At 39.7% G+C, this 24,634-nt stretch overlaps 1 protein-coding gene across 7 annotated transcripts in view; it reads left to right on the top strand.

Annotated features, from left to right (window-relative positions):
• PHF8 (PHD finger protein 8) overlaps positions 1-24,634 on the top strand; it is a 91,867-nt gene that overhangs the window by 5,554 nt on the left and 61,679 nt on the right. For all 7 annotated transcript variants that reach the window (XM_034988057.1, XM_034987995.1, XM_034988133.1 and 4 more), the window contains exons 3-7: positions 15,249-15,334; positions 15,703-15,811; positions 20,035-20,195; positions 20,812-20,953; positions 22,297-22,483. In XM_034988057.1, the coding sequence (XP_034843948.1) occupies positions 15,249-15,334; positions 15,703-15,811; positions 20,035-20,195; positions 20,812-20,953; positions 22,297-22,483 (685 nt within the window). The remainder of the gene's footprint in view (positions 1-15,248; positions 15,335-15,702; positions 15,812-20,034; positions 20,196-20,811; positions 20,954-22,296; positions 22,484-24,634) is intronic.

The following is a 24,634-nucleotide window of genomic DNA, read 5'->3' as shown; positions in this document are numbered from 1 at the left end:
AGTACTAGCTAATGTGGCAGCCACTATGCTAAATACTTTGCCTAATTAACTTTGTTTAATCTTTTGTAATCATTTTAAAATTATGGATTATATTTATTTAATAGTTTTAGGACTATTAAAGTTATATATTTAATATCGGGTACGGGTACGTTATGGTAGTTTGTGTTTGCCAAGGAATTGATACATTTCATCTCAGGTGTTAAATTAAGTGTGTAGAATTGTTCACAGTGTTCCCACAGGCTGGCTGTGTGGTGATATTTCATTCCTGATAGTGAAAATTTGTTATCTTTTTTTTTCTTTCTCAGTGTTGGTAGACATTTGTCAGTTTTGTTATCTTTTCAAAGAACAAGTTTTTTGTTTCATTGGCATTCTCTGTTGTCTTTCTGTTTTCAATCTCATTGATTTCTGCCTTTATTATTTCCTTCTGCTTACTTTGGGTTTATTTTGTTCCTCTTTACCTAATTTCTTGAGATGGGAGCTTCAGTTATTGATATGAGACTTTTCCTGTTTTCTAATGTAAGCATTTAGTGTTACTAATTTCCCTCTTAGTACTGATAAAGCTGTGTTCCACAAATTTTGATATGTTTTCCTTTTTGTGTAGTTCAGTGTAATTTTTTTTTAAGATTTATTTATTTGAGAGAGAGGGTGAGGGGCAGAGGGAGAGGAAGAGAATCTCAAGTAGACTCCACGCGGAGCCCGATGTTGGGTTCGAACGCATGACCCTGAGATCATGACCTGAGCTAAAACCAAGAGTCAGATGCTTAACCGACTGAGCCACCCATGTGCTCCTAGTTCAATGTAATTTTTAGTTTCCTTAGAGACTTCATGTTTGACCTTTGAATTGCATAGCAGAGTGTTGTTTAGTTTCTGAGTGTTTGTAGATTTTCCTGTTATTCTGTTACTGATTTCTGGTTTGGTTCCATAGTGGTCAGAGAATATACTCTGTATGATTTCAGTTTCTTTAAATTTATTGAGGTTTGTTTTATGGCCTGGCATATGCTCTGTCTTGGTAAATGTTCCATGGTCACATGAAAAGAATCCTGCTGTTGTTGGGTTGAGTTTTCTATAAATGTCGATTTACTCCTGTTGGTTGATGGTATTGCTGAATTGTTCTCTGTCCTTGCTGATTTTCTATCTAGTTCAGTCAGGTGTTGAGAAGGAGGTATTGAAGTGTCCAGCTACAAGTGTCAATTTGTCTATTTCCTTTCAGTTCTATCATTTATTGCTTCATATTTTGCAGCTTTGTTGTTTGATGCATATGCATTTAAGATTGCTATGTCTTGGTGGATTGACCTTTTGTTATTATTATGATGTCCTTCTCTGTCTCTGGTAATTTTTTTACATGGAAGTCTACTTTATATGATATTAAGATAGCCACTCCTTTCTTTGGATTAAAGGTTGCATGGCATATCCTTTTTCATCTCTTTAATTTCAGTTTACATCATTGTATATAAAGTGAGTTTCTTGTAGGTAGCATATAGTTGAGTATTATTTTTTACCCACTCTGCCTGTCTCTTTTAATTGGTATATTTAGACCATTTCTACTTAATGTAGTTATTGATATGTTAGGGCTTAAGTCTGTCATTTTGTTTTGTTTTATTTTCTGTTTGTTTCCTCTGTTCTTTTCTCTGATTTCTTTATCCTACCCTCCTGTGGAATTTTCTAGAATTCCACTTTGACTTACCTGTTATGTTTTTGAATATATCTCTTTGTATAGCTTTTTCAGTGCTTGCTCTAGGTACTAACATAATACATACATAACATACCACAATCAACTGGTATTGACATCTTACCAGTTAGAGTGAAGAGTAGAAACCTTACTTCCCTTTACACTACTTTATGCTTCCCTGTTTATAATATAATTATCTTGAATATTTTCTCTACATACATTGAGAAGCACATCAGATAGTGTTACAATATTTGTTTCAACTGTCAAACTTGATTTAGAAAACTCAAGAGGGTCAGGAAAGTATACTGTACACATGTTTTTACTCCTTCCCTTGTTCTGTCTTACTTCCTGATCTTCCCAAAGATTCCTTCCTTTATCATTATCTTTCTTTTTAGAGAGCCTCATTTAGCCATTCTTTCAGGATAGGTCTGCTGGCAACAAATACTCTTATTTTTCCTTCATATGAGAATGTCTTGCTTTCCCTTGGATTCCTGAAGGTCTTTTTTTTTTTTTTTTTTTTTTAATATTTATTTATTTGAGAGAGAGTGAGAGCAAGAGAGATCACAGAGGGAGAGGGAAAAACAGACTGGCTGCTGAGCAGGGAGCCCGTTGCGGGGCTTGATCCCAGGACCCTGGGATCATGACCTGAGCCGAAGGCAGACACGTAACCAACTGAGCCACCCAGGCACCCCTGAAGGTCTTTTCACTTGATATTAGATTCTGGGTTTTTAGTTCTTTTCCTTTAGCACTTGAAAACTATTGTGCTACTTCCTTTTGGCCTCTGTAGTTTCTGATGAGAGATCCTCAGTCACTTGAATTGGCGTTCTCCTTTAGGTAATGTGTCATTTCTTTATCACTGCTTTAAAAATTTTTCCTTTGGAGGTGCCTGGGTGGCTCAGTCAGTTAAGCATCCGACTCTTGATTTTCACTCAGGTCATGAACTTAGGGCTGTGGGATTGAGCCCCACGTCAGGCTCCATGCATGGAGCCTGCTTAAGATTCTCTTCCCCTCGGGGGCCTGGGTGGCTCAGTCATTAAGCGTCTGCCTTCGGCTCAGGTCATGATCCCAGGGTCCTGGGATTGAGTCCCACATCGGGCTCCCTGCTCGGCGGGAAGCCTGCTTCTCCCTCTCCCACTCCCCCTGCTTGTGTTCCTGCTCTCGCTATCTGTCTCTCTCTGTCAAATAAATAAATAAAATCTTTAAAAAAAAAAAAAAAAAAAAAGATTCTCTTCCCCTGCTGCCCCATGCCCTCTCCCCCCACTCTGCTCTCACGTGCTTGCTCACTCTCTCTGAAAAAAAAAATTTTTTCCTTTGTCTTTTGTGTTCAGGAGTTTGATTACGCTATTTTTCATTGTAGAAATATTTCAGATTGTCTTTGGTTTTAGTTTTATAGGTTGCTGAAGCTCTGTATTTTTTAATCTATTTTTTCTTTAAATTTTGTTAAGATATAATTGACATATAGTACTGTGTAAGTTTAAGGTGTAGAGTATAATTACTTGACTTATATATTATGAAATGATTACCACAGTAAGTTTGGTTACTATCTATCACTTCATATAGATACCCCCCAAAATAAAAGAAAACAAAACTCTTTTTTTTTTTTTTTTGCTTGTGATGAGAACTTTTAGGATTTACTCTCTTAGTAACTTTCAGATATACCATATAGCAGTGTTAACCAGAGTCCTCATATCATACATTACATCCTTTGTAACTGGAAATTTGTACTTTTTGGCAGCCTTCCTCTAATTCCCCCATCCCCAATCCCCCCACCTCTGGTAACCACAGGTCTTAGCTCTTTTTCTATGAGTTTGTGTTTTCTTGTTTTGTTTTTTGTTTAGATTCCACGTATAAGTGAGATCCTATATTATTTATCTTTTTCTGACTGACTTATTTAGCAAAATGCTCTCAAGGTCCATCCATGTTGTTGAAAACAGTAGGATTTCTTTTTTTATGGCTTAATAAAATAGTATTCCATTTTGTGGGTGTGGGTGTGTGTCACATTTTCTTTGTCCATTCATCTTTTGAGAGACACTTAGGTTGTTTCCATTCTGCAGTGAACATGGAGGTACAGATATTTCTTCAACATAGCGATTTTGTTTCCTTTGGATGTTTACCTAGAAGTGGAATCACTACATCATGTAGTTTTATTTTTACTTTTTTTGAGGAACCTCCATACTTTTTTTCATAGTGGCTGTACCAATTTAAAATCCAACCAACAGTGTACAAGCGTTCCTTGTATGGACATTTTAATGATATTCTTTCAATCCATGAACACAGGTTATCTTCCCATTTATTTGTATCTTCAATTTCTTTTATTGATGTCTTATAGTTCTCAGTGTAGAGATTTTTCACCTTCTTGGTTATTTTTATTCCTAAGTACTTTACAATTTTTGATGCTGTTGTAAATGGGCTGATTTTCTTTATTTCTTTTTTAGATGATTTATTGTTAATGTAGAGAACTGTTACTGATTTTTGTATATTAATTTTGTGACCTGTAACTTTAGTGAATTCATTAATTAGATCTAAGTTTCTTGGTGGAGAATCTTACAATTTTCTATATATAAAATCATGTCATCTGCAAATAGTGACAATTTTACTTCTTCCTTTCTAATTTTGATGCCTTTTATTTATTTTTCTTGCCTGATTGTTCTGGTGGGGATTTCTAGTACTGTGTTGAATAGGAGTGGTGAGAATGAGCACCCTTGTCTTGTTCCTGATCTCACAGGAAAAGCTTTTAACCTTTCACCACTGAGTATGATGTCAGCTGTGGGCTTGTTGTATATGGTCTTTATTATGTTGAGGCACATTTCTTCTATAGCCTGTTTTTTGAGAGTTTTTTTTTTTTTTAATATGAACAGATGTTGAATTTTGTCAGATACTTTTTCTGTGCTTTCTGAGATGATTACATGATTTTTTTTTCATTCTATTAATGTGATGTATCACCTTTCTTGATTTGCTTATATTGAAACATCCTTTCATCCTAAGGATAAATCCCACTTGATCATGGTAAATGCTTATTTTAATCTGCTGAATTCAGTTTGCTAGTATTCTATTGAGAATTTTTGCATCTATATTCATCAGGGATATTAGTGTGTAGTTTTCTTGTAGTGTTTTTTAGTGTCTTTATTTGGCTTTGGTATCAGGATAATGCTGGCCTACTAAAATGAGTTTGAGACTCTTCCCCCTCTTTGATTATTTTTGAAGAGTTTGAGAAGAATTGAAATTAATTCTTCTTTAAATATTTGGGTAAAATTCCCTGGTGAAGCCATCTGGTCCTGGGCTATTCTTAACTGGAAGTGTTTTGTTGTTGTTGTTGCTGATTCAGTCTCCATACTAGTAATTGGTCTGTTCAGATTTTCTATTTTTTCCTGATTCAGTCTTGGTAGATTGTATGTTTCTAAGAATTTATCCATTTCTTGTAGGTTGTCCAATTTTTTGGTGCAGAGTTGTTCATAGTTCAATCTGTTTTCTTTCTGTTGTTCAAGTCGGGTAATCTCTGTTTTATCTTCAGGTTTACTGTTTTTTCCTCTGTTGTCTCCATTTCGCTGTTGAGCCCATCCAATGAATTCCCATTAAAATTATTGTAGCGTTCAGTTCTAAAAGCGCCATTGGTTCTTTTCTGTCTCTTCTACTTTTCAGAAATTCTCTATTTTTGCTGACATTTTCTATCCATTTGTTTCTGGCATGTTTGTAATTGTTCGTTGAAGCATTTTTATGATACACCTTTAAAATCCTTGTCAGATAATTCCAACATCTGTGTCATCTCAGCACTGAGATTATTGATTTCCTTTGCTCATTCAAGTTGTGATTTACCTTGTTCTTCGTATAACGAGTGCTTATTTTCATGATCTCCTGGATATTTGGAGTATTATGTTATGAGATTCTGGGTATTATTATATCTTCTGGTTTTGCAGGCCTCTTTAGACACTGCACTTTAGTGGCAGGGGAAGGGGGTGCTACTTAGTTACTGACAGGTGGGAATAGAAGTCCAGGTCTCCTGGTCTCGGTTGACCCCCACTACTTCAGGTCCTGCTGTCCCTAGTCAGGTTGCCTTCTTCTCTCCATCTAAGTTCGTGTATCCAGTAAGTGGCAGAGGTGATTCAAACCCAGGCAGTTTGGCTCCCAATGCTTTATTTTTAACCTCTGTGCTATAGTGCCTCTGAATACTGTATGAATGCCCCAATTGTGGAGATTAAATGTGATGATATATGTATCATTCATAGCTCAGTTTTCTATTCAGTTCCTTCTATGCAGGCTTCACATTCACTCGTTTTCCCCTCATCCCCTTAGCCTGCTTTTACTTTTTGCCACTTGTGAAACTTTTGGCACCGCTTGCCCGTCTCCCCCTCTAGATTGTCCACTTCATGAGGACAGTGGCTGTTCTCAGTCAGTATTTATTGAATTTGTGCATTCACTCCTTTAACAAATCCTGCTGAATGCCTACCATGTACCGGGATCTGTGGCACACGTTGGGGATAACTCATCTTAATCTTGAGACTTGATGCTGTGATAATTGGCCTCTTCACTAAGGAAGCAAATTAACATTTAGGACCCTGGGTCCCAGGTGATAATTTTTTTTTAAAGATTTTATTTATTTATTTGAGAGGGGGAGCGGCAGGCAGAGGCAGAGGGAGAAGCAGGCTCTCCGCAGAGCAGGGGGAGCCCGGTGTGGGACTCGATCCCAGGACCCCAGGATCATGACCTGAGCCGAAGGCAGCCACTTAACCAACTGAGGCAACCACTAAACCAACTGAGCCAACCAGGTGCCCCCCAGGTGATAATTATTGAGACAGTGCAGCCAGAAGTCTGGTTTTCATTCATCTGTCTTCCTGATGTGAGGAATTCTCTAGCCCAATGAATATTGAATTGAGTTGAAGAATAAATAAAACAGGACTTGGGAGGGGGCACCTGGGTGGCTCAGTCGTTAAGCGTCTGCCTTCAGCTCAGGTCATGATCTCAGGGTCCTGGGATCGAGCCCCACATCGGGCTCCCTGCTCCGTGGGAAGCCTGCTTCTCCCTCTCCCACTCCCCCTGCTTGTGTTCCCTCTCTCGCTGTCTCTCTCTGTCAAATACATAAATAAAATCTTAAAAAAAAAAAAAAAAAAAAAAAACAGGACTTGGGAGATGGATAAGGTGAAGACTTCTGGTGAACAAGATCAGTGCTGTCTGCCAAATGTAGTGGGGGCAGATAGCAAGTAAATGAGCAGTTGCAAGTCCACATGGTGAGTGTTGAAATAGGGATAGTGTGTGGGGGGTGCCATGGTGGCAGGGAAGAGGAAGAGTAGGAATGTTCTAGGCACAGGGAGCCATGTGTGATGAGATCCAGAGACCAGAAAAAGCATGGCACTGAGAGACCAGCTGACTTTTTAGAGCAGGTCTGACATCATGGGCGTGTGACCAGTCACACAGAGCCTCATTCGAAAGGGGACCCCATGCTTGAGTTTTAATGCTTTGTGGTTGTTGTCTTGAAATTCTTAATAACTTTACCTTTGAATTTGTGTATTGTATGTGAAATCCAGTGGGACAGTGGAGTGTGTCCTAGAGACTTAGAGCTTTCGCTCACATGTGGTCCTCCCTCCTGCAGCCTCCCTACTCCCTAAACAGGTTCTCGGTTGGCTGCCTGGGGCGCCAGGCCCAGATGCAAGTGCAAGAGAGTCAGGGTTAGGTGCATACATCCTATGCACTGAGTCACAGGCCGTGGCCTGTACTTGCCCCTTGAGTATTCTCATGCCAAGGGAACATGACAATAAATAACAAAAAGCCCTATGACAAGTTGAGAGAGAGACTGCAGAAGAAAGGAAAAAGCTTTTTTTCCCCCCTGTTTTATGAACAAGGGGCCCCTGATTTTGATTTGCACCGGGCCTCACCAATTATGTAGCTGACACTGCGTGTCAGAGGCCAGAGGTGAGGCCAGAGAGGCAAGGCCTTTTAGACTGTGGTAAGTTTAGACTATACCTTAAGAAAAATAGGAAGCCTGTGAGGGGTTTTGAGCAAGGGTTGACAGGATCAATTTGTGTTTTTAAAACGATCACTCTGGCTGTAGTGTGGAGGGCCAGTTGGGTGAGGACAGAGTAGAGGCCAGGAGCCCAGTTAGGAAGACAGGACAATAAATCCCAGTTAGAGGTAACAGGGGCCTGGATTAGGGCAGGGGCAGGAAGGATGACAGCAGGGCACAGCTGATAGCTAATCAGGAGACAGAGCGATGGGACATGATGATAACTTGAATGGTAATAGCAACACGTACAGACACTTAACTGTGTACCAGGCACTGCTGTAAACACCTTGTATGGATTAACTCATTTACTTTTGATAACCTTATGATGTACATACAGTTTTTATCCCCACCTTAGGGATGAGGAAACTGAGGCATGGAGAGGTAACATGCCCAAGATCCCACAGCTAATAATGGCAGGCACAGCCAGGATATAAACTCAGTCTGAAGTTACGGTGCCAGTTGCGAAGAGAGGGAGCAGGTTTAGGGTGCAGGCAGAGGGAGAGTTTGAATTTGGGCATGTGAAATTTGAAATATGTAAGGAGGCTATCCAGTAAAGTACAGGGAGGCATTTTGAGGGAGGGGTCTGAAACTCAGCAGAGGGATCTGGCTTGCTGTTAGAGGTGTGTAAGATCAACAAGGGAAAGTGAGGGGAGAAGAATGCCTAGGCAAGAAGGCCTCAGAAACATCAACCTTTAAGGAGTGGGCAGAAGAAAAAGAGTGTAGTGGGAAACAGAAGTAGCAGCCAGAGACATAATTAAGGTCACATCATGTCCCTATTCATAATTGTCCCATGGATTTCACCCAGTTTTTCACTCAGGAAAAGCCAACATCCTTTATGATGGCCTACAAGTCCCTAATACATGAGCCCATTGCCTGACCCACTGTCCCCTCTACTCTCTCCATTCCAGAACACTGTCCTCCTCTCCATTGCTTCAATAAGAAGCACACTTCTGCCGCAGGGCTTTTGTACTTGCTATTCTCTGTAATTGTGATGCTCTTCCCTCATATCCATATGGCTTGCTCCCTTACTCCCTTCAGGTCTTTATTCAAAAGTCATTTTGTGAGGCATCTGGGTGGCTCAGTGGGTTAAGCGTCTGCCTTCGGCTCAGGTCATGATCCCAGGGTCCTGGGATCAAGCCCAGCATCGGGCTTCTTGCTTGGTGGGGAGCCTGCTTCTCCCTCTCCCTCTGCCTGCCGCTCCCCATGCTTGTGCTCTCTTTCTGTCAAATAAATAAAATCTTTAAAAAAAAAAAAGTCATTTTGTCATTGAGTTCCTACATAAAATTTCAGTGCCTTTTGGCTTCCCTACCTAAAATTTCAGCACTGTTGTCATCCCCAACCCGTGTGTGTGTGTGTGTGTGAATATATATACACATGCATATATATTCCCCTTCCTGCTGGATTTCTCCGCTTGGCTTTTCTCACTATGATCAATATATTTTACTAATTACATTGATTTATTTTGTTTCTTGTTTGCTTCCCCCACTAGAATGTCAGCTCCATGAAGGCAGGTATTTTTATATGCTTTGTTCTGTCTTTACCTCCCTGGCACTTGGACCAGGGCCTGGCAGATGCTCATCAACTCTTGTTAACTGAAGAATTGGACATCAGACAGACGGGGTGTTCTGGAAGTCAAGGGTAGAGAGCTTGTCAAGTGGAGAGAGCAGAGGGTCAGCACCCTCTGTGATAATGCCGCTAAGAGATCAAGTGAGATAAAGGAGAGAGGTGCTTATTGCGTGTATCCCTAAGGAGGTCAGAATATCGATGAGCTCTGTTTTAAAGGTTTTGGCTCTGGTAAAACGTCTCTGGACAATACCAGGTGGCAAGAAGTAGGTGGACTTTTCACTGTATACAGTTTTATACCTTTTGAGTTTTGTACTATGTATAAGTGACGACTGTCCAGATAAGTCATTATGAACCTGCACAGGTTTAAGCAAAGAAGCTATTTGGCTGTGAAGCGGCAGAGAGGGGCAGACCGGAGGGAGCGTCTTCTCCTTTTTATCTGTAAAGATCCAGGTGAGCTTGTGTAAATGCTATTGTGAAGGAGAAGGAAGAAAGGAGGGCGGGAGAGGTTGAAGATACTGAAGAAAGAAGGGTTAATTGATTGAGAAGATAAAAAAGATGTGACCCAGGTGGAAAAGCTGACTTTAGTAAGGAGGAAGGATATTCCTTTCTTTGTAACAGGAGGAAAGGATGGGTGCAGAAGGAGGTGGCTTCAGTGTGGGAAGCCGAGATAGTTCCCCTCTAATTACTTCATTTTGCCTAAGAATCAGGCAGGGTCATTTTCTGAGAGAGGAGAGGGAGGTAGTAGAATCAAGGATTTGAAATAGCCACTGTGGATAATGGGAGAGAGACCGGAGCAGGGAAATACAGGAGGATTGTGAGGAAGCATGACCCAGATATTTTTTCAGTAGACTTTATATTTTAGAGTAGTTTAAAGTTCCCAGTCAACTTCAGAGGAAGGTAGAGAGATTTCCCATATTCCTCCTGTCCCCACATTCATAGCCTCTCCCACTGTCAACATTCCTCACCAGAGTGGTACATTTACCATCGACAGACCTACATTGATGCATGATTATCACCCAAAGACCATAGTTTACATCAGTGTCTACTCTTGGTGGGTGTACATTCTATGGGTTTGGACAAATGTATAATGACATACATCCACCATTATAGCATTTTCGTATCATTCAATGCCCTAAAAAGATTCTCTGTGCTCTGCCTATTCATCTCTCTCTCCCCTCCTAACCTCTGGCAATCGCTGACATTTTTACTGTCCCTGTGGTTTTGCCTTTTCCAGAATATCCTGTAGGGTTGGAATCATATAATGTGTAGCCTTTTCAGATTGGCTTCTTTTACTTAGTAATATGCATTTGAGTTTCCTCCATGCCTTTTCATGGCTTGATAGCTCATTTCTTTTTAGCGCTGAATAAACATTTCATTGTTTGGATGTACCACAGTTTATTTATTCATTCACCTACCTCTTAGTTGCTTCCAGATTTTGGCAGTTATGAATAAAGCTGCTATAAACATCCATGTGTAGGTTTTTGTGTGGACATAGTTTTCAGTTCCTTTGAGTAAATGCCAAGGAGTGTGATTGATGGATTGTATGTTAAGAGTATGTTCAGTTTTGTAAGAAACTGCCAGACTTTCTTCCAAAATGGCTGTACATTTTTGCATTCCTACCAGCAGTGAATGAGAGTTCCTTTTACTCTGCCTCCTCATCAGCATTTGGTGTTTTCAGTGTTCTGAATTTTGGCTATTCTGATAGATGTGTAGTGATATCTTGTTTTAATTTGCATTTTCCTAATGACATGTGATGTGGACCACCTTTTCACATGTTTATTTTCTATCTGCATATCTTCTTTGGTGAGGTGTCTATAGAGATCTTTATGCCCATTTTTTAATCGGGTTTGTTTTATTGTTAATTTTTAAGAGTTCTTTGTATATTTTGGATAACATCCTTTATCAGATATGTCTTATGCAACTATTTACTCCCAGTCTTTGGCTCCTCTTTTCCTTCTCTTGACAGTGTCTTTCGAAGATCAGGTTTTTAATTTTAATGAAGTCTATTTTATCAATTCCTTCTTTCATGGATCATGCCTTCAGTGTTACATCTAAAACGTCATTATTGCCATACCCAAGCTCATCTAGATTTTTATCCTATGTTATCCTCTAGGAGTGCTGTAGTTTTGCATTTTACATTTAGATCTGTGATCCATTTTCAGTTCATTTTTGTGAAGTGTACAAGGTCTGTGTCTAGATTCATTCACTTGCATGTGGATGTCCAGTTGTTCTAGTACCATTTGTTGAAAAGACTGTCTTTTTGTCCCATTTGCTCTATTGTCAAAGGTTAACTATATTTACGTGGATCTACTTCTGGGGTCTCTATTCTGCTCTATTGATCTGTTTGTCTATCTTTCATCAGTACCACACTGTCTTGATTACTGTAGCTTTATTTTTTTTTCAAATCTTTTTTGTTTTTTATTTTTATTTTTTTAAAGATTTTATTTATTTATTTGAGAGAGAACGAGAGAGAGAGCACATGAGAGGGGGGAGGGTCAGAGGGCAAAGCAGACTCCCTGCCGAGCAGGGAGCCCGATGCAGGACTCGATCCAGGGACTCCAGGATCATGACCTGAGCTGAAGGCAGTTGCCCAACCAACTGAGCTACCCAGGCACCCTCTTTTTTGTTTTTTAAAGATTTTATTTATTTGAGAGAGAAAGAGAGAGTGCATGCATGAGCAGGGGGAGGGGCAGAGGGAGAGCGAGAAACAGACTCCCCGCTGAGTAGGAAGCCCGACATGGGGCTCAACCCTAGGACCCTGGGAGCTGAAGGCAGTCGCTTAACCAGCTGAGCCACCCAGGCGCCCCTGATTACCATAGCTTTACAGTAAGTCTTGAAGTTAGGTAGCGTCAGTCTTCCAGCTTTGTTGTTTTCATTCGATATTGTGTTGGCTATTCTGTGACTCAGATATTTTGGACAGTGTGAATTTTTTGTGGCACCAATCCAATGGGTGATTTTTCTCCAGCCATGTCCAATGGTCCAGTGTTACGTGGTTGGATTGAGCCAGGGTTGGGATTTGCACATGGGGGTGATGGAAAGGCAGCGGGACAAGGGAGATATCTGTAGGAGAATGGCTGAAGTGAGGAATGCTAGAATATAAGCCGGATTGGGGAAAAGGGGTGAAGTTAAGAATAGGTGAAAAGTAGGATCAAGGGATTTTGAGGGCAAAGAACATGTATAATGAATGAGAGCTGGATGATTACATTTGTGGTCACATTGTGTGATGTATGAGTTTCATATTCCAGATGTGGAGCAATTGCAAGTGTTGACAAGGTCTGGTTGATGACCATGAGAATTGATAGCTGAAAGGGGAGTGGGCAGAGCAGCCTCTGAAGATGAGAAAGTCAAAGAGCTAAGAGGCCAGGATGTTGGGCCTCTGCATCAATACTGATGTCATGTGGGATGTTGGCAGGACGTGGGATGGAGAGAAATCTGTGAGCCGGTTCTTTAATGAGTGAAAGGGTTATGCTGAGGAGTTGAGTAGCTGACAGTGAAGAGGAGTGGGAAGAGGCATGGCTAGATGATACGAAGCTCAAGGGAGTAAGAGATCTTACACAGGGGTAGAGGAGAGATGATCTCAAAGTCTCACTGGAGAGTGAGGGGAATGTCTACCCCCAGCGCAGCCCTGAGTTACAAGGGGCTGGTAGAATGCACAACTTCTGCCTGACAGGGCTCTAGCACAGTGCTTCTTAGACTTTCTGTGGCTAAGAACCAGATTGGTTGGTTTAACTTTCCAATCCGTAATGGACCAATCATTTGGCAAAATCAAAAATGAATTGCTAGAAAAATGGTTGAACAAAAAAAGCTATACAAAGTACAAGCCCCAATTTTTTTTATTGTTAGATTCAACAATAGACATAAAATTACTCAGCCAAATTGCCATACAAGTTTTTGGATGCTTACTCTGACTTTTTGTACTTAACATTAGTCTGTGGACCACAGTGAGTGGCACTCGTACAGGGAAATGGCTTTCTCCTAGGAGAAGCTGCCATCAGTTAAGCCAGGAAGGTGAAGAAGGAGTTTGTTGAAGGGGATGTGAATTAGAGAGGTTTTTTTACCAAGGAATGGGGTTGCTGGGGGTACAAGAGAAAAGTTAAGAATGTCGATGACCAGTGGATGTTTGGGGGTAGAAAACACACATAGCTATATGGGATGAAAGTTCAGGAGAGAGGAACAACTGGAGGGGTTCCTTCTTGAGCGGTGTCCAAGGCTAACGAGTGTAAGACAGAAAGTATATAGTCCAAGGAAGTGAGTTAATGCTACAAGGTCTGGGGAATATATTTACAGAAAGTTTAGGGGTGCCTGGGTGGCTCAGTCGGTTAAGCAGCTGCCTTCTACTCAGGTCATGATCCCAGGGTCCTGGGATCGAGTCCTGCATCTGGCTCCCTGCTCAGCGGGGAGCTTGCTTCTTCCTCTCCCTCTGCCTCTCGCCCCTTGCTTATGCTCGCTCGCTCTCTCTCTCTCTCGTGCTGTCTCTCAAATGAATAAATAAAATCTTAAAAAAAAAGTTTAGGCAGGTGAAGGGTGAGGTGTGCTTCTCTGTGCTCACTGTGCTAAGCACTTTATATACATTCTCTGAGCCCTTAAAAAAAAAACCTACCAAGTTGATGGTGATATCCCCAATTTATATTGATATGCAGCAGGTTTTACAGGCATAGGGTTAGCGGTTGGGACGGTGGTGGGGTCCTGATCCCAGGAAGTCACTTTGTGAACATGATCTCAGACAAAACAGTTAATAGAGTTCTGCCCTATTTTTATGCTCCCTGCTGTGTGTGGCTGAACAAGTAATTTAGGAGTTTGATCTTAGCCAGAAGTTATTAGGAGGGCTGCTGATGACTTCTTTGGTGAGGAAGGGTTTAATTTTGTAAGATTGCCACCTCACATACATGCAAACTCAAATTTTCAAAATGAAATCTTTTTTAGACATTACAGTATGAAATAACACATGTTCATTGTAGAGAATTAGAAAATGCAAATAAGGAAGAGAAAAATGATTACTTGTGATCCTTTGCTCAGAACCACTGTTGATTATAAAATACTCTTTTCAGTCCTTTTCATTTAGTCAAGTAAAATAGCTCAATAAAGTTTAAATTTTTTTTTTAAGGATTTTATTTATTTATTTGAGAGAGAGAATGAGATAGACAGAGCATAAGATGGGGGAGGGTCAGAGGGAGAAGCAGACTCCCTGCTGAACAGGGAGCCCGATGCGGGACTCGATCCCGGGACTCCAGGATCATGACCTGAGTCGAAGGCAGTCGCTTAACCAACTGAGCCACCCAGGCGCCCCAATAAAGTTTAAATTTTTGATTATATGTTGAAGTAAGAATATTTTGCACATATTGGTTAAAATAAATATTAAAATTAATTTCACCTGTTTCTTTTTACCTTTTTAATATGACTATTAGAACATTTAAATTTACATATTTGGCTCACATTATATTTCTGTTGGACAGCACTGTTCTAGAATCTCTTCTAGCTTTGACCATTCTGTGTCTTTTTTTAAAAAAAATAAATATTTATTTATTTTAGAGAGAGAGTGTGTGTGAGCAAGGGGAGGGGCAGAGGGAGAGGAAGAGAATCTAAAGCAGACTTCCTGCTGAGCATGGAGCCCGATACAGGGCTCGATCTCAGGACCCTGAGATCATGACCTGAGCTGAAATTAAGAGTCAGATGCTTAACCGACTGAGCCACCCAGGCTCCCCTTGACCATTCTGAGTCTTAATGAAGCTTTGCTGTCTACATTTTAAGCTCTGTTATAATTGTTTTAGACCAGTGTGGTTCAGTATAACTTTTTGTATTAATGAATATGTTTGATGATATGCCCAATACAGTAACTTTTAGCCACATGTGGCTCCTGAGCTTTTGAAATATAGCTAGTATGATGCAGGGAATGCATTTAAATTTTATTTAACTTGAATTAATTTAAATGTAAATAGCGATGTCTACTGAACAGCACAGTTCTAGACCTTATGAAAAATAAAATTTCTATAAACCTTGACTGATTTTTCTCTTTTCTAGTTGTGTTGGTGTTGAAGAGGAAAAGGCCGCTGACATCGACCTCTACCACTGCCCCAACTGTGAAGTCTTACATGGGCCCTCCATTAGTAAGTAGATCTTGGGGTTTCCAAGAGGAGATGGTCCAGAGGTGAGACAAAGCAAAGGAAGCTTGGAAGGGAGATTGCCTTTGCCTGAATGCTTGGGAAGTAGCAAAAGCCTGTGTAGGCCCTGCAGGCTATAGCAGCTGTCCCACTGAGAGGGCAGAAGTGCAGAGCTTTATCTCCCTCAGGACGTCCCCAGAGGAAGCACCAGCCTCACCAGGAACTTGCCCTGAGTTTGTCAGGGCCTCGTTGACTCCAGGTGCTCCAAGAGGTTGTTAGATTGGAAGAGAAGCAGGATCTGCTGAAGCCTTTGCTCTTGGAACCATAGCTCATGGCCATTTGGACTCACAGTCTCATGTCTTTTTCTGGCTTAGTGAAAAAACGCCGTGTATCTTCAAAAGGGCATGACACACACAAGGGGAAGCCAGTGAAGACTGGAAGCTCTACATTCATTCGAGAGCTCCGGAGTAGGACCTTTGACAGGTAAGGGTTGGTGAATGCCAGGGCTCTGGGAGGCTAGGATCCATCTCTTCCCAACTTTCCCACTAGCTGTCCTATTAGGTGCCTCCCCCATTTGGGAATATCTGTAGGGTTCTGTGTGTTCCCTTTGGGGAGGGATCTTCTGTTTTAGTCATTTTCTTTTTTAAGATTTTATTTATTTATTTGAGAGAGATCAGAGAGAGCACAAGCAGGGGGAATGGCAGAGGGAGAGGGAGAAGGTGACTCCCTGCTGAGCAGGCAGCCCAATGTGGGGCTTGATCCCAGGACCCTGGGATCATGACCTGAGCCGAAGGCAGACACTTAACTGACTGAGCCACCCACGCGCCCGTTTTAGTCATTTTCTAAGAAACATTGTTAGAGTTTCATTTAACATGCAGAGTATGTTAACGTCTGCTTGTAAAAACTTTTGGTAGATTGGGAATCAGTTTTCGCCTGTCAGGAGAGGGTAGTTACATGCGCCTAAGGAATGCTTCAATTAGGAGTCTAAAAATTAGAAAGTTTAATTCTCTCATTGTAGAGAAAAGGAAACTTTAAAAATAAAAAAAAATGTTTGGGTGGTCAAGTATTTCTTTTAAATCAAAAAATATTTCCCCCTTTTAATCTGTGTTTTTTTTTTTTTTAATTTTTATTTCAAAATTAAACTCTGCCCAACATGAGGCTCGAACTCATGACCCAGAGATCAAGAGTCTCATGCTCTACTGACTGAGCCAGCCAGGTGGCTTTTTTTTCCCTTTTAAAAATATCAAAATGGGCTTATTAAAAATAAAGTACTTGAATAAAAATGAGTTAGAAAAAGTAATGAATAAAGTACTCTCTTTTGCTTAGCTTTTAATTCATGCAACCATTTTCAGTTTTCCTGTAATTGAAATGTTATTTAGAAAATATGTGTTTCTTCAACTTAATATTCTTTGATGTGTTTATTCAAAGGCAGTGAGTCTCCTTTCTCCTCCCTCAGATCTCTTCAGCCAACCAATGTCTTGTGCATTCTTTAAGAAATAGTTTTGTTTATATAAATGTGTGTGTGTGTATGTGTGTGTGTATCCTGCTTTTTCTAAAAAAGCATAAATACACTCTGTATTCTGCATCTTGCTTTTTTTTTTTTTTAACTTAAATTATATATCTTGGAGATTAATCCATAATAGCATATACAAATGTTTTTCATTCTTTTTCATGGACATTTAGTATTCCATTGTATGCGTATATAACTTATTTAACCAATCCCATATTGAACATTTAAATTGATTCTAGTATTTTGCTGTTAGAAAAAAGTGCTGCAGTGAATGTCTTTGTACTTAAGTTTTTGCATATGTGGATAAGTATATGTGCAGATTTACTACCTAAAGGTGAAATTGCTAGACCAAAGAATATGTGCTTTAAAAATGTTTATAAATGTTGCTAAATTGTTTGCAAAGTGACGATCCATTTCATACTACCACTAGACACTGAATGAGGGTGGCTCTTTCCCTGTATCCTGGCCAAAGCACTCTTTACTATCAAACTTTTTTTTTGCCTTTCTGATAAGATAAAAGTGAAATGTTTTCCCTTGCATTTAATTATGAAGAAGGCACATATATTTTTGTGCCTTTATAAGTCGTCTTTATTTCTTTTTCTGTTTGCTGCCTGCTTATGTCATTTGACAATTTTTCTATTGGGTTACTGCCTGTTTTTTAACTGATTTATAATAGCTTTTCTGGAAGAAAATTTTATTTAAGCATGTATTATTGTTGAAGTATAATTAACATACAGTGTTATGTTAGTTTCAACTATACAGTATAATTGAGCAATTCTATGCATTACTCAGTGATCATCGTGATCCACATGAGTGAAATCCTATAGTATTTGTCTTTCTCTGACTTACTTCACTTAGTTATATCCTCTAGGACCATCCATGTTGCAAATGGCAAGAGCTCATTCTTTTTTATGGCTGAGTAATATTCTGTTGTGTGTGTGTGTGTGTGTGTGTGTGTACACCCACATCTTCTTTATACATTCATCTATGAATGGACATTTGGGTTGCTTCTATATATTAGCTATTGTAAATAATGCTACAGTAAACAATGAGGTTATCACCTTACACCTGTCAGAATGGCTAGAATAAAAAAGATAAGAAATAACAAGTGTTGGAGGGGATGTGGAGAAAAAGGAACCCTTGTGCACTGTTGGTGGGAATAAAACTGGTGCAGCCACTGTGGAAACAGTATGGAGGGTCCTCAAAAAATTAAAGATAAAAATATCATATGAACTGGTAATTCTACTACTGGGTATTTACCCAAAGAAGATGAAAACACTAATTCAAAAAGATATATCACCCCTAAGTTTCTTTGTAGGAAATTTTAATTTTTATATAGTTAAATTTATTTATTGCTATTTTTAATTACTACTGGGCCTTTGGCTCTCCCATGTTTTTTCTACTACTCTATGACTTCATGTTTTTCAATTTAATCTTAGATCCATCTAGAATTATGTAAAAGAGTGAGATAAACATTGAGCTTAATATTTTTCCAGATGTTTGTTCCAACACAACTTGGCCAAATAGTCTATTTCTAGCATGATTTAAAAAAAAAAACTGTTTTCTAGTTAACTAAGTATATGTGTTGAGAAAGTGGTTGTAAAAATTGTTTTTTTAATCAGTCTTGTCTTTTTCTTCTTTTTTAAATTTATTTTAATTCTAGTATAATTAACATACAGTGTTATATTAGTTTCAGGTGTACAATCTAGTGATTCAACAATTCTATACATTACTCAGTGCTCATCATAATAAGTGTGCTCTTTAATTCTCGTCACCTATTTCGCCCATCCCCTCCACCCACCTCCCCTCTGGTAACCATCAATTCGTTCTCTATAGTTAAGAGTCTGTTTTTTTGGTTTGTCTCTTTATTTTTCCTTTGTTTGTTTTGTTTCTTAAATGCTACATTTGAGTGAAATCATATGGTATTTGTCTTTCTCTGACTGATTCATTTAGCTTAGCAATATACTCTGTAGCTCCATCCATGTCATTGCAAATGGCAAGATTTCATTCCTTCTTATGGCTGAATAATATCCATTGTGTGTGTATATATATATACACATATATACCACATCTTCTTTATCCATTTATCTATTGATGGACACTTCGGCTGCTTCCATAATTTGGCTATTGTAAATAATACTGCAATAAACATAGGGGTGCAGATATCCTTTCGAATTAGTGTTTTCATATTTTTGGGGTAAATACCCAGTAGTGTGATTATCGGATCATATGGCAGTTCTGTTTTTATTTTTATTTATTTTTAAATATTTTATTTGAGAGAGAGAATGAGAGAGAGAGAGAGCACATGAGAGGGGGGAGGGTCAGAGGGAGAAGCAGGCTCCCCGCTGAGCAGGGAGCCCGATGCGGGACTCGATCCAGGGACTCCAGGATCATGACCTGAGCTGAAGGCAGTCGCCCAACCAACTGAGCCACCCAGGCGCCCTTTATTTTTATTTTTTTGAGGCATTTCCATACTGTTTTCCATAGTGGCTGCACCAGTTTGCATTCACACCAACACTGCATGAGGGTTCTTGTTTGTCTACATCCTCGCCAACACTTTTTTCTTGTTTTTGATTTTAGCCCTTCTGACAGGTGATATCTCAGTGTAGTTTGGATTTGTATTTTCCTGATGATCAGTGATGTTGAACATCTTTTCGTGTGTCTGTTGGGCATCTGTATGTCTTCTTTGAAGAAATATATGTTTGTGTCTTCTGCCATTTTTTAATTGGATTACTTGTGGTTTTTTGTGTTGAGTTGTGTAAGTTCTTTATATATTTTGGATACTAACCCTTTATTGGATATGTCATTCAAAAATCAGTCTTTTCTCTTTATTTGCCAATGTTTTAAATGGGTGATGCTGCTCTGGGTTAGAGGAAATTAGCTAAATTTGCAGATACATCTTTTCTTTCTGAGCAGGCTATTGGCTGATTTCTTCTTTTGCCATGCAGCGAAGAGTACCCTATTGACAAGATATCCTAGGTTTAGCTCCCCACCTCTGCCAGTGACCAGGCTTCTTGCCTCAGACAGGTCATTTCTTTCCTGGCACATGAGGTGTGTGCCATTAGTTGCCGGCCCACATTAAGGTCCACTAAGGAAGGCCCCACCCCTTGGTGTGAATGACGTGAATGACGGCATCAAGTGAGGCCTTCAGTGGCAGAGCCTCTGGGGCTCAGGCTTTCTCTCACGTGGCCCACAGCTCAGATGAAGTGATTCTGAAGCCCACTGGAAGTCAGCTGACTGTGGAATTCCTGGAAGAGAATAGCTTCAGTGTGCCCATCCTAGTCTTGAAGAAGGATGGACTGGGGATGACGCTGCCCTCACCATCATTCACTGTGCGGGACGTGGAACACTATGTTGGTAAGCACCATGTACCCTCTTAACTGTGACATTGTTTACTCCCATCAAGTCTCGTGACCCTTCCCCTCCAGTCTACCTTTGCATTTCTTTTCTAGCCATCTTGGGAATCTGAGGTAAAGTGATTTACCCAGAGTCATTCTTTGGCAAAACTAGAACCTAAATCCTGCTTTTCTTTTCCTTTTTCTCCTAGTAGGCCACAACCCCCCAGGCTGAGCCCCATTTTTTCTTTTACTTGGGGAATTCCAGGGATCATGGTGGTCTCTCTTCTATTGAGATGAGAAAGCCTTTGACTTTTGCCCTCATGTGCCAGTTGTCTCCTGGGCATGAGTGTTTGGGGATAGCAAGAGAAGTGAGGAAACGGCCCAGGCACATAGATTGTACTGTGAGTGAGGCTGTATGTCAGGCTGTTCTGTTGCTCTAGCAGGCCTGGATCCAACACATAGATCTAAGGAGAGTGTGAGGGATTTCTACCCCTACCTCCTAAACATGTGCACACAAATACAGTGTCTGAGGTGAGAAGTTTTGAGCGTCAGTCCATTCTAGGGACAGGTGAGGAGGGGAGGGAGGCTTCCCTGTTCCAAGACCACTTGGTGCAGAACCCATCTTTCTATTCCAGGTTCTGACAAAGAGATTGATGTGATTGATGTGACCCGCCAGGCCGACTGCAAGATGAAGCTCGGTGATTTTGTGAAATATTATTACAGTGGGAAGAGGGAGAAAGTCCTCAATGTCATTAGTTTGGAATTCTCTGATACCAGGTAGGAAGGGCAGGGGTAAGTAAAAAGCTAACAAAGTCCCTGGAACTTGTGATATACTGAGTATAAGTCTTTCTTTCCCTTCCTCTTGGTAGTTTCTTCCTTTGGGATGATGAGTTGGTTTATACTTTCTAGGGTAGATACCAAATTGTGTTTCTCTTCTACAGTTTCTAGCATTGGATAGAGTATATAGTAGCTATTTTAATTAATTTTTGTCTCCTTCAAGAGCTAGGGCAGCTTTCTTAGACCTTTTTTTTTTGGTATTTAGACTGTGATATGGTCATTGTTTAACTCCCAGGATAGGTCCCTGGAAATAGATTTACTGAATTAACCCCAAGTAGTTTCTCTAGGGATAAAGTTTCTTAGATTTAAAAGAAAAAAAAAGCTGATAACCTTTAAATTATTCTCTGTGGACTCATGGACTCAATAGATATATGTAGTCTTCTCTGTGCTCAGAACTGTGGGAGATCCCCCAAAATTATAACATATCTGTACTTAGAAAGCTTACTGTCTGATTACTTATTTAACTTTTAATTTTGACATAATTATAGATTTACAGGAAGTTGCAAAAAATACACAGGGAGGTCCTGTGTATTTTTCAGCCAGTTTCCATCAATGGCAGCATCTTACATAACTATAGTGCAATATTAAAACCCTTGCTGTTGGTTTTAACATACAAAGTTAACAACCTGAGGATTTAAAAAAAACTGTTTGTACCTCACTTCATCTTGAAAGACTGTTTGAAGTAGCTTACAGAGATACAGAGGGAAAAAATAGACAAAATTAGAACAAAAGGAAAATAAAGGTGGGGAAATAGGATGCATCTGGTGGGTGATCTGCACACAAAATGCATGTATGAGTGTCTGGATAGTTGGTAGAGAAGGACTGTAGAGTTTTCATTGAATTTCCTGAAGGTCAGGACAAGGAAGGGAGTGCAATATTATAAGGTTTGTGGTTTTACATAAGATAAAAACAACCAGATATTTGGGAGAAGTACTCCTTTACCTGAAACTGAGCCCTTGAGAGGTTTCTCTAATGATTCCTCATAAAGACAGTATGGGATGGGGACAGTACAGTAACTGTTATTGACCAAGTACCAAGTGAGTGGATCTGGGTTGGGAGAGTTATGAGCATTTAGTGGAGGAAATGATCTCCTTTAACTGGGGAATTCTGTGGAGCTGGGACTTGAGACTTCTAGAGCTGAGTGGAATGAGGATGCTGGCCAGACTTACTGAAATAAGTGTTTTGTCTTATTTGACTCTCACTGGGATGGGGAACATTTTATTCAGGCTTTAACCTTTAATTCCCAGTCAGCTGACATCTGCTTTCCACCCCTTCCTTGCTAGGCTTTCTAACCTTGTGGAGACTCCCAAGATTGTTCGGAAGCTCTCATGGGTGGAGAACTTGTGGCCAGAGGAGTGTATATTTGAGAGGCCCAATGTGCAGAAGTATTGCCTCATGAGCGTGCGGGATAGCTATACAGACTTCCACATTGACTTTGGTGGCACCTCGGTCTGGTATCATGTGCTTAAGGTAGGAATGAATGTGACTTCTAGAGGCAGCCTGGCCTTGGGCCTCCCTCTGTTTCAGGTGGCAGCAAAAAATAGGCTGCTGAGGTCTACCAACCTCCCAGATTCTGTTTGGGTGACATTTCCATATAACTACTCTTTTGTGGTTGGGCACTTAGTGGATATGCCATATAACTCTCTCTACAGTTTTGATGCTTAACATTTTTTTTTTAATAACCTAAGGTTTTCTCTGACTTTTTATCTTAATTGAACCAATCTATACTCCTATGACTATGTATGGAAATGTCCATATTTACTGTAGAAATTCTTGGTAACATGAGGAACTTCGCCTCCCCCTTACCATCTTTATTGAGATATAATTTATACACCATAAAATTAGTCTATTCCAAGTGTATAGTTTGATGACTTTTGACAGTTATATGTAGTCACATAACTGCCACTACCATCATAATAGAGCATAGGGGCACCTGGGTGGCTTAGTGTGTTGAGCGGCTGCCTTCGGCTTGGGGTATGGTCCTGGCGTCTTGGGATCGAGTCCCACATCGGGCTGCTGCTCGGTGGGAGTCTGCTTCTGCCTCCTACTCTCCCTCTGTTCTGTCTGTCTCTCAAATAAATAAGTAAAGTCTTATTTAAAAAAAAGATAACAGCATATATGACAAGTTTTTTTTTTTTAATGTCAACCTTCCTATGGGTAGTTTCCCTTTTAGTGGTTGTTAAAATTTTGTAATTAGCATATTAATTATCAATGACTATGAAGGACTTTTGAGGTCTGGAAAACAAATTTCTTAAGTATTTTTGATTCTTGTCCACCATCACACTATTTAATTTTCTTATCAGAAATGCCAAGGAAAGAGCAGAAAACTTGGATATGGCTCTTGTCCAAATGATCACGAATCTTAAACTAGTTGTTTCCATTGGTTTAACATGAAATTGGAGAATGTAAATCACTATTATGCAAATGTTAGACTTAACTTTTTTATTTTATTTTACTTATTAGAGAGAGAGCACAAGCGGGAGGGGCAGAGGGAGAGAGAATCTCAAGCAGACTTCTGCACTGAGCACGGAACCCGATGTGGGGCTCGATCTCATGACCATGAGATCACCACCTGAGCCAAAACCAAGAGTCAGATGCTTAATTGACTGTGCCACCCAGATGCCCCTAACTTTTTTATTTTAAGATAATTCCTTTTTTGTAGAAAAATTTCAAAATGGTAGGAAGAATTCCTGTGTGCCCTTTACTTAGATTGCCCAATGTTACCATTTTATTATATTCTTTCTCTAAAGCAAACATAATACAGTAGTTGCCTCTATATATTTTTTTCTGAAACATTTGAGAGTAGTTGCAGACATGGTATCTCTATCTTATAATAATTCAGTGTGTATTTCTTGAAAATAAGAGCATTCTCTTATAACCACAGTATAGTTATCAAAATCAGGAAATTAATATTGATATAATACTATTATCTAATCTGATCTGATTCAAATTTCTCCAGTTTTACAGTAGGTAATTTCTAATGTTGCTTTTCTACATTGAAACTTATTATCATGAAATATTGGTTAAACTAATCAAGCTGTAGGTTGGGGATATTTTTGTACTAGTGGGCTTTTGTTTCTTTTCTGCCAAATAATCTATCTGGTGATTGCCCAAGCAAAACATAATTGGGAAATAAAATGTTTTTCCAACAGATAATCACCTAACATATAATCTTCTAGAAGTCCTTGGGCAATTACTGAACTTTTAAAGTTTTATTAGCTTTGATTGCAGGTGTGAGAAGGAACACTCTCTGTAAATGGCATTTAAAGGCAAATTCAATTTTCTTTTCATCAGTAATGTGGCCTTAAATTCTCTTAGGGCTAGTAGTATTGATCTACTCATCTATAGAGGCCATTTCTCATTTGGCATTGCATCTAAAATAGGAGCTTTTGGTGTACATTTGTCCTAAGTTGAAAATTTTGTTTGAAATGCCCTTTCCAAATTTTTTTGTCAATCTTATAGAAGCTTAAAAGCACAAAGTGCAAAAGGACCTTTTAAAGTTTTCAAATCTACATGAAAATGATTCTTGGATGGGGTTGGGAAAGAATTCTGGCATATTACATGGTCTTGGAGCATGAGAGAGAGAATATCCTTTTGGAGATCCTCTGGAGGATTTTTCTG

This window comes from Mirounga leonina, unplaced genomic scaffold, assembly GCF_011800145.1.
Source record: "Mirounga leonina isolate KUSES-001 unplaced genomic scaffold, KU_Mleo_1.0 Mir_101529, whole genome shotgun sequence".
NCBI classification, from domain to species: domain Eukaryota; kingdom Metazoa; phylum Chordata; class Mammalia; order Carnivora; family Phocidae; genus Mirounga; species Mirounga leonina.
The sequence above is the reverse complement of the archived record's forward strand: the minus strand, read 5'-3'. Positions and strand labels throughout refer to the sequence as shown.